The sequence below is a fragment of the Rhipicephalus microplus genome, unplaced genomic scaffold, assembly GCF_043290135.1.
Source record: "Rhipicephalus microplus isolate Deutch F79 unplaced genomic scaffold, USDA_Rmic scaffold_12, whole genome shotgun sequence".
Lineage (NCBI taxonomy): Eukaryota > Metazoa > Arthropoda > Arachnida > Ixodida > Ixodidae > Rhipicephalus > Rhipicephalus microplus.
The window spans coordinates 45,228,088-45,241,006 of record NW_027464585.1 but is presented as its reverse complement, the minus strand read 5'-3'; the positions used below and the strand labels follow the sequence as shown (position 1 = coordinate 45,241,006).

General features: G+C 46.7%; 2 protein-coding genes across 3 annotated transcripts in view; one reads left to right on the top strand and one right to left on the bottom strand.

The window, feature by feature from the left end:
• Positions 1-12,919, top strand: part of LOC119168188 (uncharacterized) — a 57,202-nt gene that overhangs the window by 21,697 nt on the left and 22,586 nt on the right. For both annotated transcript variants that reach the window (XM_075882526.1, XM_075882524.1), the window contains one exon: positions 10,912-11,064. In XM_075882526.1, the coding sequence (XP_075738641.1) occupies positions 10,990-11,064 (75 nt within the window). In that variant the 5' untranslated portion in view covers positions 10,912-10,989. The remainder of the gene's footprint in view (positions 1-10,911; positions 11,065-12,919) is intronic.
• On the bottom strand, positions 3,435-7,302 carry LOC142783844 (uncharacterized). The gene is made up of 4 exons (XM_075882522.1): positions 6,307-7,302; positions 5,900-6,215; positions 4,777-4,860; positions 3,435-4,165 (listed from the first exon to the last, which is right to left on the bottom strand). Exons 1-4 carry the CDS (start codon positions 6,407-6,409, stop codon positions 4,090-4,092), a joined length of 579 nt encoding a protein of 192 aa, XP_075738637.1. The 5' UTR covers positions 6,410-7,302; the 3' UTR covers positions 3,435-4,089.

Sequence of the window (12,919 nt, the reverse complement as noted above, 5' to 3'; positions counted from 1 at the left end):
AGGGAACAACGGACCTCCAGTCACACTGGAGCTGCGGGAGGATGCGACGCCGAAATTTTTGAAAGCTAGGTCGGTGCCTTTCGCCCTACGAACGTCAGTCGAGAATGAGCTTGACCGACTGCAGGAAGAAGGGATCATCGAACTGACGCAACATTCAGAATGGGCTACACCAGTTGTTGTCGTCCGAAAGAAGAACGGTACCCTACGCCTCTGCGGAGACTACCGGAGCACTGTCAAACTGGCGACAAAAGCATCTTCCTACCCACTGCCGACACCGGAAGAGGTTTTTAGCACGCTTCGTGGTGGAAAAATCTTCAGCACCTTGGACTTGACACAAGCCTACCAGCAGCTGAAGGTGAGCGAATCAACGTCTGAACTGCTCACGATAAACACTATTAAGGGTCTTTACAAAGTTAAAAGGCTACCATTCGGAATATCTGCAGCGCCAGCAATCTTCCAGAAATTTATGGAGTCTACACTTAGCGGGATCCCAGGTGTTTGCGTCTACTTGGACGATGTTATTGTCGGTGGCGCCTCCAATGAAGAGCACACAGAACGCTTGGAGCTCATTTTGGAAAGGCTAGCAAATGCTAATTTGCGCATCAGTAAAGAAAAATGTGTTTTTGCGGTGCCTGAAGCGAAGTTTCTTGGACATCAAATTGACGCGCAGGGTATCCATCCCACTGAAGACAAACTGCGTGCAATCACCGAAGCACGAGCGCCTACTAACAAGCAAGAACTGCAGTCGTTTTCGGGGCTATTGACGTTCTACGACCGGTTCTTAGAACATCGAGCTACAGTGGCCAACGATCTATATCAGCTCCTGCAGAAAGAAGTCCTATGGACTTGGTCGCCACGCCACCAAGAGTCATTCGTTGCCCTTAAGCAACTACTTCGCAAGTCAACTGTTCTGCGACACTATGACTAAAGGAGACCCCTACTGCTAGCCTGTGACGCATCACCATACAGAGTGGGAGCAGTCCTCTTCCAAGTTGACGACCAGGGACGGGAAGCCCCGATCGCTTTTGCTTCGCGCACCCTATCGCAGGCAGAGAGTAATTATTCCCAGCTAGATAAAGAGGGACTTGCCATCTTCTACGCAGCAGATCACTTTCGGCAGTACATTACCGGCAGGAAAGTGACTTTCATAACAGATCACCGGCCCTTATTGAGTCTTATGGGTCCCCAGAAGCCAATGCCACAGACATTGTCGCCGCGAATGACACAATGGTGCATCAAGATGTCGGCGTACGATTACGAACTCGTACATTGCACTGGGAAGAAACACCAGAATGCCGACGCACTAAGCCGCCTGCCGCTAGACACCACAATAGATGAACCACCCCCGCCGGGTGATATACTCATGTTCGAGACGCTGCCGAACCCTCCGCTAACAGCTGACACGGTAGCAGCATCAACGTAGGAGTGCACTGTCTTGAAGGAAGTCTACGCAGCTATACAAGAAGGCAACGTGCAGAAGCTAAAGGGTGAACACTTCAACGCTTACCGCAAGCGAGCTGCGGGGTTGAGCACTCATCGCGGTTGCGTCACCTTGGGATCAAGAGTTGTAATTCCAGCAGCACTTCGCGAACAGGCCATGTCGCTTGTTCACGCAGGTCATCGAGGCATTGTTGCCATGAAAAAGTGCACCAGAAGTTATATGTGGTGGCCTGGTATCGACCATGATATAGAATTAACAGTTCACGATTGCCAGACTTGCCAATGCAACCACAGAAGCCCGCCAAGAGCCCCTATTCCTGAATGGGAAAGACCAGACACGCCTTGGCACACCCTGCACATTGATTTTGCTGGACCTATCGAAGGGTGTTCGTTCCTGGTGGTTGTAGACGCATACACCAAGTGGCTGGAGGTAAAACAAATGGCTGCAATGACATCGGCAGCAGTTATCGACACTCTGCGGTCGTTGTTTGCAACCTTTGGCCTACCGCGCAAGGTGGTCTCGGACAACGGCACTCCGTTTGTGTCCACGGAGATTCTCAAGCTTTACAGCGACAACCGCGTCTCGTCTGTTACATCAGCTCCTTACCACCCGGCTACGAACGGACAAGCCGAGCGCTACGTGGCTGAGCTAAAGCGCGCCCTTACTAAAGACCAGATTGGGACAATGCAACGCCGCATCGCGTGCTTTCTCTTCAGACAGCACAACACTGTTCAAAGCACTACTGATCAAACGCCAGCGAAATTGATGTTCGGACGAGAAATGAGAACCCAGCTGACAGCAATTGTTCCAGAGCCCTTGCGAAAGCACCGTCGGAGGAAGAAACGCTCCCGCATAGCAGGAGAATTGAAAGTGGACAGCGCATATACGCCCGCCAGTTCCACAGAAAGCCCGGCTGGGCTGAAGCGACGGCACTCAAACGCATAGGTTTGCGGTCATGGCTCGTCGACATTGGTGGAAAGGCCACACGCTGCCACCTTAATCAGCTACGCCGTTCAGGTAATTTGCCAAGGGAACCTCCCATTCAAGCAGCCACCTCGACGGAAGCTTCGTTCCACTTAGCCTGGCATCTCGCACCAGATGAATCGGCGCCGCCGCCCGCCCGCCCTGAACACAAAAGAAACGACACCCAGCGAGCGGAGACTTCTCTTCCTAGTGCGTCCACGCGCCCACGGCGGCCCCCAGATCGCTTCCAAGCGACAATCTAAGGAGGGAGGAGATGTTGTGTTCCAAGCACCTCTGTGTCACGAGCGAGCCTCCGAACCCGCGAAAGACCGGATGCTGAAACTGCTTCCAGATGTTGACTCCTCCCCTTCCCCCACTCGGGGCAAACGAGCCACCGTCGTTTCCCCCGGCAGTTCGGCCGCCGCCTCCATCCGAATAGGAATAAACTTGTTTTTAACCGTTCGAGGCTGTCTGAGCTTTTTGGACTACCGCGACCAACGCATAGGTCTATTCTCTATGGGCCGACGGCAACACCGGACATAACAATAAGCATGGTACCAGTTTCACATTTTCTTGTCAACCTCTATATTGACATAGGCACACCAGTGTCACACGCAGTTGTCTGTTACATCAGTGTCTCCTATAAAAGGATTTGACTGCATAATCATAAATCATATGTGGATATTGCTTGCGAAAGTCTTGCTCTGCCACATCTCACTACGAAAAATTGAGATCTCACAAGCCCTATAATGACAGCACTTACACACAATAGTGTGCATTGTGCACTTCGCCACTGTTAATGGAACTGAACTTATGAATATACACTTCACTACCTCTACAGTAGGCCTAATCTTCGGCTATCATGCATGACTTGTAGATTTTCTGTATATATTTGCCATACGACTGAATTAATTTTCAAAAAAGGTGAGGACAAGTGTATGCCCACAAAGCACATGTCTTTCAAGCATTTTTTCATAGCTTTGTTCCACAGTAAGGTGCTGACAGACTGAAAAGTAGTTGCCATGCATAATCAATATTTAAAGCTTTGAACGACTGTACCTATCACTTGTGACATCACTGCTCTTTTGTCACATAAGACATAACAGCAAAAAAGAAAAAAAAAACATATATAAAGAATCACTGTACACTAAATATAACAACTGGCTCTAATTGCAAAACACTTTAAATGGAGTTTTTGGTGAAATAGGCAAACGTAAAATATGTGTATGAATGTAAGCAATCATGCTAAACAAAAAAATGAAATAAACAATTATAAATACATTTGACAACACAGCACATTGTATTGAACTCTATTAAATAAATGTATCCCAACAAAGAACATTCAAATTTACACTACAATGAACCATAGCAAGTGTTGGGCCTAATCACTGTGGCTTCCAGGAGGCCCTTGCTGTAATAGGGCAGTGGCTAGCCTGTCAAGAGCAGCGGTTCGATCTCTCATTAACCTGGCTCTTTCCGCCTCAGCTGGCTTATAGGCAGCAAGGCGTTCAGCATGCCTTCTCTCTCGATTCGCTTCTGATTCATGCAGATATTTCAGAAGGCCTGCCATGAGTGTTTGGTTGGGTGTTTGGCGACGTTTTTTTGTGGTCGTAGCTGACGAGGTGGTGGGTGTTGGTGTTGGTGGTATCTGGGGGTGTGTTGCATGGTGTTCTTGGCCGGCCGTGTCATCTCTGACATGTGGGCTGTCGGAAGCCTGCTGCCTGATACTTTCTCTGCCTGTGCTCCCAGACGGTTGATCTCCTGCAGGAGAGTATGCATTACACAAGATGCACACAAAGTGGCATTGCTGCCGGTGAATAAACACAGATGAGAGGTATGCATGCAACTTCTCTACCAAGATAGTGCCTTTGCATGGCATGAAAGCACGGTGCCATTGATATGAAAAAAATGCATGCGCTCATGTCTCACCAGACTACCACAACAGTGCGGAAGTTTACTTTAGCTGGTTTGACATATCGACGATGCAAAGTTCTTCAGTGAAAAATGACAAACTGGAGTACACAACATGAGCATGACATCAATCGTTGAGGTTCGTTGCAAGTTGCAACATCATCAAGAATAAAGCTTATGGCTTGTGTGAGCTGCCTGCCAGTGAAGTGATAAAGCAACATAGTTGCAATTTTTCTGGCCATGCATTTAAAAAAGAAAAGTTACTGCAGAAAAATGCTGCACTTAATTGTATCTGGCAGCTCACCTTCGAGAACACCAAGCATATGATAATGGTAAAATTTTTACAGAAACAATGAACACAAACAGTGAACACACTGTCTCCATGTGCATGTGTTGCATTGTTCATGTGCGTGTGCCAAAAGGTAAGAATAAAATCGGTATATGCAGATAAACGTACTTACTCATTATGCCTTCGTAAACGGCCTGGCCCAAGCAGCAGCGGCGGATTGGCCACGTGTGACTTTTCAAGGATGTCTGCAAGCTCACTGCATACATGCAGCACCAATGTGATCGTTAGTTATTTAGGAAAACAGACATTGCAGTATTGAAGTGCCATGTTTCTGCAAGTTGGCGGTACATTCTTTACGGTTTACTTTGTACGAGAAAAAACACTTTAGAATAAGCACACCGAACACTTATGTTTGTAAATTACCTGACACCTGCAGATTACCGTATTTACGTTATTGTAATAGTAGCATTTTCAAGGTTTTTCTCTACCTAAAGCAGGCTGTCGCATTGCAATGTAGTACAAAATCACGCACGAAACACTTAAGCTTTTTCCATGAACTCAATGAGGTAACCCCTCGTGTTACAATTGAGTAAATACGATACTGCAGGAAAGGCCATTACCGCACCTTTGCTCATTCTTCCCTATTGGTGCCCGCTTTGCCCTGCTAGTGTGAAACCTGCATGCCACAGCTCCTTTGAGAGTGGCATTCCCTTGTGATATCTCATGTTTATCATGGTCAAGTTTATGGAGGTACGTGTACAGCGACTTCATTTACGAATTTGATTGCAAATCTGTCCCCCCCCCCCCTCAATCATAAAACAAGGTTGCCGTGCACATGTACCTGTATTTATCTCTTTCTATCGTAACTGGTCCTTGCCAGGTGTGACCAAAAATATTATGAACACATGTGCCTAATAAACACCCATTCGCTCTAATTCCGTGTGGACATTTCTTCAATGATTCTGTGTGTGTGTATGTGTGTGTGTGTGCGCTCGTTACTTTTGCCACTGAACACTCCATTGCTCATTTCAATTAATCATTATAATCGAATATCTAAAAGAAAGACATGAGGAAACGTCAACTACTTTCTTACACTGTCCCTTGTTCGCACTATTTTCTCAATTAACATTGTACAAATCATGTTTGCAAAGCGCGTACGATTTGGTGCAATGTGAAGGGAACTTATCTTGCGAAATTATGCGTTAATTTACCGCCGTATAAGACGTACACGTGTGCATGTTAAACTTAATGCAAAACAGAAAGATGTACTGCACAGATTCACAAAAGCAACTCACGACTCGTACTCGCAGATGACGCGCCCATGCCCAGAGGTGTTGTTTTTCCAGCGCGTACACAGGTTGCTTCGTTTAAGGATCCGCCACTTGTTTTCAACTTGGCTCCCCGTGACGGCACGACCCGGAAAGTGCCTGTTCAGTACTGTGGCGATATTTTCAAACATTTGCCGATTCGATTTCAGCCGGTTTTTGGGGGTTTTTTTGAAGGTCTTGTATTCTTCAAGGAATCTCAGAACTTTTGGTCGAGGCCACAGGTTACACTCGCTCAAGGCACAGGGTTCAGCAAGTTGGGGCAGCACCTCGCTGCTGTCGTCGCCTACGAGCGGAAACAAATGCGACATTGATATAGGGTGACATTAGGCGACGAAGAATAACAGCTACTACTGCCACTTTATGTGGACACTTACTGTTAACGTACAGCACTCCTTCGTCGAGCCTAGGTGTTCCATAGATGTTGGCTGGAAGCACGACGGTCTCGCCATCTTCCCGAACAAATACTTGTTCGGCCATTTAGCACGCGCAGCTGCGAAAAATCGGCACACTAAAACACTCAAACGCGCACAGCTGAGTTCTCGCGGCCACTTGAAAATGGCTGTCGTGACGTAATAAACGTTGTCTGCTGCTGCCCGAACAAAATTGCGCGGGCGGTCCCGAGCCGTCCGGGGGCCGCCAGGCAAGCAAAAAACGAACATGCGCCGAGCGATTCCGGACCAGTGGGCGGAGCTTCCGGTTGATCCCCGTGAAAAACAAATACGCCGGCCGGCGTCCGGGCCCGTCCGGAGCCGTCCGGGACCTGTAAATCGATGAAGCTCACTGCGACGCTCGCGTGTGCTTGACGCGTGCTGTAGCTGTGCTTCAGATGTTTGCGCGTAAGCATTTCGCTTATTTAGTCTTTATTATCTGCTAAGGACCAGAAACTACAAGACAGATTGGTTTTCCCACAGATGCAAACGCATTTTGGGAAAGTACTGGTGGCTTTAATAGAGCCACGCTCTCGAAAACACGGACACTTTCCATCGCAGTTGAGCCCCATTAGAACATTTTTGAACCGTTTTAACAATCAGGATCGAGTTTGTTTAGCCCACAAAATTTGAAAGCGCAGATGAATCTCTGATAGAGAGCGAGTAGATTCGGATCTTGGGTAATCGTAATAGGGATGCCGTGTGAGAGGAGCATAAACGTAGCTAGTCGCCACAACTATGAAACACGCTCATTCTCTTGCAACCCCTGTCAACAGCATAGTATGCAAGGCCTGAAAAAAATTTTTTTTTAATGATCGCGAAAATGAACGTCACGCAGAATCAGCTGTACTCGTTGCTGAAACAGCTATAATAAAACATTCGTGCACGAATTTGAATAGCCATATACGCCCACAGCAACAATTTATTTTGAAAAGGACACTGAAATTTACCAATAGAAATCGTGCCCCAAACGCAACTCAAGCAAGCTGAAAAAGAGGACTAGCACACCACTGATGCAGAAAGAAAGCCAAGTGGGAACTTGCTTAAACTGGCAGAGCAGCCGATTGTATCTATAGTGACCGTGCACGCTGCGGTGAGCAGTTAAACGAGCTACAGCATTTCACAAAATGGACACAAGGTCATGGTCTCTGTAATCTGTGATTTAATAGTGACAATACATCACAGAATTTGAGAACACACACATGAGGCAGTAGGGCGCAGGGCATTGATATATGAAATTGTTTTTCACACTAATGCAATGAGAACATTACCTTGTAATGGGTAAAAAAACAACTGAACTACTATACAAAAGGGAAGCCGCTTGCTTTGATTCAGCAAATCCTCACAGCTGACAAGGTAAATCTCAGAAAATAAATAACAGCAGGCGAGGCAGGCAAAAGCATAATGCATGTTAAGAGAGTTGCCATGCACCTAGTTAAGCCTGCTTAGTTTGAGGCGCTTGGCTGAATTAAGTTTCCTCAGCAGATTTGACTTATTCTCGCCTTTCAAAAAAAAGTGCAGTCGCATAGTAACGTAAAAGCCAACAATGCGTGCTGTTAGGTTCTTGGCGTGAATTTCGCAGCCAACCTGCAATGGGGAAGCATGATGAATCATGTGCAACACATCCATAACACTCTCGCTACGAAGTTTGCGTCCACTGAAGCAGTTTGTAAACACATCTTCAAGACGTGAGATGAACTTCAGCAGTTCAAGTGAGGGGTAATGCAGGCCACCCAGGTCGATGTGCTTGATGAATTCTGCTGCAGGCATGCGACGCCCATCTTGTGCTGAAAGCAGAAGGCAGTCAGTACAAGCAGGGCAACTGCTTGGTAAGACGCACCTCTTGGCAACGTAGCCGGCAATGTGACATACCAGCCTCGAGTTGCTTCTTCTGGCATTGTATGGATGTTATGCAGAATTTCCTGACGTTGACTCGTTGGCAGGAGCTTGCTTGTTCAAGTACAAATTCACTGTGTCCATCAGTTTCTTCTTGCCTGTCAATTCATTGTCTTCAATGCTGAGCAGGGAGCTGATTGTATCTGCAGTTGAATTTCCACCTGTTACGCTACGGTCAAGGTTATAAAACGACAGGCAATTCACTGTGAGGAGAAACTGCTGCGGGGTCGGGTGTGTATGGCAGCCTGAAGACATCCTTACAATTCCAAAAAAGTTCTCAACTTTGTCTTGGCTGAGTCGAGATGTCATCAGGTACGTGTATCCCACTTTCTTGTGTAGGTAGTCGAGGAGCTCATGAGTGCTGGTAAGGGTTACTCTTAGCCCTTCTGCTGTGGATTGGCTGAGGAACTGCTTTTTGTCTGTGTGGTCCTCCCACTTGTTTAGGAACTCAAGCATTTCCTTTATGACTCCTACACTAGGAGAGTTTGGCTGGATGGCTTCTGCAGTATATCTGCCAGTCATAACAGCGATCAGAGCTTTCATCCTTTTTAAAAAAACTTTCCATGGCATCGATGTTCCCAAAGCGTCTCTGCAGCTGTGTACGATAAATGAAAAAGGCCCGAAGTGGACCGTCTCCAAATATCTGAAAAGCATAACTTGCCTTCATTTTCTCGAAATTATTCTCGAAAGCACTCTCTGACGGCAAGTTGTTGTTTTGATGACAGCAAGCTTATCTTTGTTGCTAATACTTCTTCAGCAGTCGCAGCAGATTCATCCTTCAACCTACGAACATCTTTTGCTAGGTTCCCCAGCCTCACCATGAGCCTCTTCTTCCTGCGGGCGCACACCTTCAGCTTTTTCACAGTACTACTGCAGGCCCTTGATGTCTTGTGTCGTTTCCTGATCCGCGACTGCCTTGTGATGAGGGCCTTTCTCAAGTACTTACAGCTGAAGCAGGGCGTTCCGTCTTTCTTGGTGCTTCCAAGGCACTTGACACTAAAAACTGCTCCCGTCTTCAACTCAAGCTGGCGTTGCAAATTCACAGTAATGTTGGCTCTCAAAGAATCAGCTTGTGTTCCCGCACCCTTGCACAAATGCAGTAGAGATGCTTAGTCCAATACCGCTTCTGCGTCCAGCATCGTAAAAACTGCAGCCTCTGCTACGGGCTTCCCTTGAACAAAGGTTCTCGAGTGGATACCACCGTCGGCGTTCACAGTAAAAAACACGGCCTTTTCTACTTTCTCTTCACCCGTGGTACCATTCAGTGAACAAGACGTAAAGCACGCACCGTCAACCTCCCGAAGTTCGTGAAGTGTCCAGTACCTGTTGGGGAGTTTCACATCCCTCAAAGCTGCAATCGTTGCAAGGACGTCGTCGTTCGCCGTGGGCTCGTTGAGGACATCAGATACGCTTGAAGGAGACCTGTTCCGCACAGCTGGCTCGTCCGTAGTTGACAGCCGTCGCCTTTTTCGTGGCACAGCATCCTCTTCGGATCTCTTCCTTACGTTTCTCTCTGGAGGCAAGCGCTTGCCTCCAGAGAGAAACGTTCCCCAGTTAGTGTCAAGTGCGGGGCAACGTTAGGCAGGATGGTGGGAACAGCGTCGGGTGTTAGCGTTGGCGTTCCGCGAGGAATCCGTACCTCCGTGCCAATGATGATGTGCACATAGTCCCTAACGATGAAACGCTGCTCAAAATGTAGCTCACACACTGCAGAGTCCGGTGTTAGTCTCTTGTCGCCTCTGTGCAAATAACGTTCCCAAACGCTTCTTCGCTCTGGGTCTGCGGGCACTTTAAACAACGAAAGCTTCGCCGTTTGTTTCATTCGAGAGTACCCTGTGCTGCATCCAGGAGCGAAGCAATGGTTCAAGCGTTGTTTTTTAGAAGCCATTCGAACGTTATAGCATGAGAGAAAAGCGGGAGAATCACTTCCAAACAAGCGCGTTCCAGCCAAGGAACCGGCAACGCCGGCAACACGAAGCAGCCGCCTTCAAGATTGGACGACTACAGCGCCGCCGCTTCGTTCGCCAGCGGCGGTGTCTACCGGTCCTATGGGTCGCTCTCTCCGCCCGCTTCACTGCCCTTTCTAGTACACTCTAGCTTTGCATAAGTGGTTTCCAGACTGGGAGGGTCAGTGTTGCCAGACTGCTACTAACTTTGACTGCAAAATTTTTTTTTTCTGTAGTTGTGGCTTCTTCGTGAGAGTTAGGTGCCATCCGCGGTGCATTTCGTGAACGAGCGACGCTGGCCGTTTTAATTAACGGAATGAGCCGCACCTAGCAGTAGTCGAGCGTGGCGCTGCTGCGCAATTAAGAGGCCAATTTAATTAACGGAATGAACCGCGCCTAGCAGAAGTCGAGCGCGGCGCTGCCATGCAATTATGAGGCCGTTTTAATTAACGGAATGACTTCTGTGAGGCGCGGTTCATTTTGTTAATTAAAACGAATTCTGTAATTTGCATTTCATTCCATTAATTAAATATGGCTGGTGCATCGTTATGAATGCAGAATTAGGTAAAATGCTTGGCTACCATGCATGCATTGAATGCTCATTTAACAGTAAGGTATTCGAAATGTGATTTTCTGTAATGCACTAAATTAGGTTGTTGTTGTGGCACATGAAATTGCAGGATTTAATTTCAATCCTCATTTTATGTAGATCCCAAATTGTGGACACCTAAACGAAGACGACTGAAGAAGACTGCTGTGCCTTCGTGGAGCTTGCCCATAAGAACACATGAAAAAGAAGACCTGGCATGGATTCAGGAAGCAGCTGCCCGAGATGCCTGTGCCTCTGCTAGACATGAGCATGGTATGTTTGTTATTATTAACATTTATTATGACACGTCACACAGGGCATACAACAAAGAAACTTTGGAAGGCTGTGGAATCGACCATAAGTGGGTCACACACTGGTATATTGTTTATTAGTCGGCATTTGTTCTGCTAGATTGGAAAAGATAGTAAACCCGTAGATAGTCATATTTGCAAGTTTTTTCAGCCCGCAAACACAGCAAAAAAGGGACAGGACAGGGTCCAGGAGGCTGAAGAGCTCGCGACACTTCTTTTGTTTAGCTGCTGTGCGATCGTTTCCGAGAAGTTGTATTTGCAGGGCTTGACGGTACAGGTGAGCTTGCCGAAGCCATTCCGAGCATAGAATCTTGGATACTCTTAAATTGTCAACAGAGGGAGTGAGGCCCCCAAACAATGCCTTGATTCGGGAAGTATCTTTAGCCGGATGCAATACGCCAGAGAGCATGCGCAGCAAACCACCACACTGATTAAACTGACAAGAACGGCTCGTACAAGAGGAGATATAGATGCCCGATGTACTAAAAATGTAACTAAAATGTAAGATAGTCAGTTGTAAGAAAATAGTGAGTTGTGTATTGTCAAACCAATTCAGTTCTGTTCTGGAAGTGCTGCAAACTATTTAAGCACCACTGGCTGTCAGCGATCTCTACACCATCCATAGGCAAAGGTTTCATCTCTCCTAGGTTTCTTAAGATTCTAATTTCTTCTTCAACCACCATGATGTTGCAGACACTGCAAAACAATGCTACCCGACATTAAGGCTACCACTGAATTGTGCGTCATGGAACAGCTAAGAATGCACACAACGAAACTAATGCAAAGTGTCATAAGTGCATGACACCAATATTAGCAATTGGTTGAAACATGCACTCCCCACTACGACAAACAAAGGCACAAAGAAGACACACACAGAGCGCGTTTTTGTGTCTTTGTTTGTGCTTATGTAGAGTTCGCACTGCCTTTGTGTCTCTATTTGTCTTTAGTGTTGAGTCTGTGCCTTGCAATAACATTTGAAAGAAACTTGAAAGTGCCTAAGTCTTTAAAAAATGCAACAGCTGGCTGTAGAAATGCATGGTTGACGAACCGTAAACGAGACAGACTGATTGGCAGCGAAAACTTATCGCTCTGACTATTTGACATAAAAGAGCTGCTGTGCAGTTTCGAGTACATGTTGTAAAAAGTCTGCAGCAATAAAAAAAAACTAACAAGGCATAGAGTGTGCCTTGTGACATTGTCCAAACGGCATTTTCTCGTGCTCCAGCTCAAGCAGTGAAGAAATGACAGGACAGGAAGTGAGAGCTTTCAGTTACACTCCTTTACTCTCCAAAAATTGGCTTCTTTGCAGTGATTTCAGGTGGTCACAAGATGCATTAATGCCAGACGTATGTCGGCAAAACATGTAGAGCTCACTCACGCTCGGCAAATACATTTTGCCCTTAGGGCTTATTCTGCCTCAGGCTTGCAAAACATTTTCTCAATCGGACTCAAATTGACTAAATTACTTATCCCGACTCACTCATACACAGACTCACCACTTAGAGTTTGAGCGAGTTCACTTGTGAGTTTGCCAGCCTTTGATGCCAGATAATATCTTGAGATTCAGGATATAACAGGGCTAATTTAAAGCATTACTCACATGGCTAGACTACATCATTGCAAACAAGAATAAAAATGTGTTGCTCAGTATAGCTGCTTGCACTCATCTGGGGCTAGAAAACGTAAACCAATCTACAACTGTTCAAAGTATACCCATTTCGTGCTATGGCCAAGATAAAGCGGTTTTCAATCACTCCTAAATATAAACTGCCTCAGGCTTGCATGTTCAACATATCGTAAGTACACTCTGAGCTGTC

Coding starts and splice junctions, on each gene's coding strand:
- LOC142783844 (XM_075882522.1), bottom strand. CDS start 6,409: ATGGCCGAACAAGTATTTGTTCGGGAAGATGGCGAGACCGTCGTGCTT. Junction 4,861..5,899: donor GTCATCTGCGAGTACGAGTC/GTGAGTTGCTTT, acceptor GCATGTATGCAG/TGAGCTTGCAGACATCCTTG. Junction 4,166..4,776: donor CGTTTACGAAGGCATAATGA/GTAAGTACGTTT, acceptor ACTCTCCTGCAG/GAGATCAACCGTCTGGGAGC.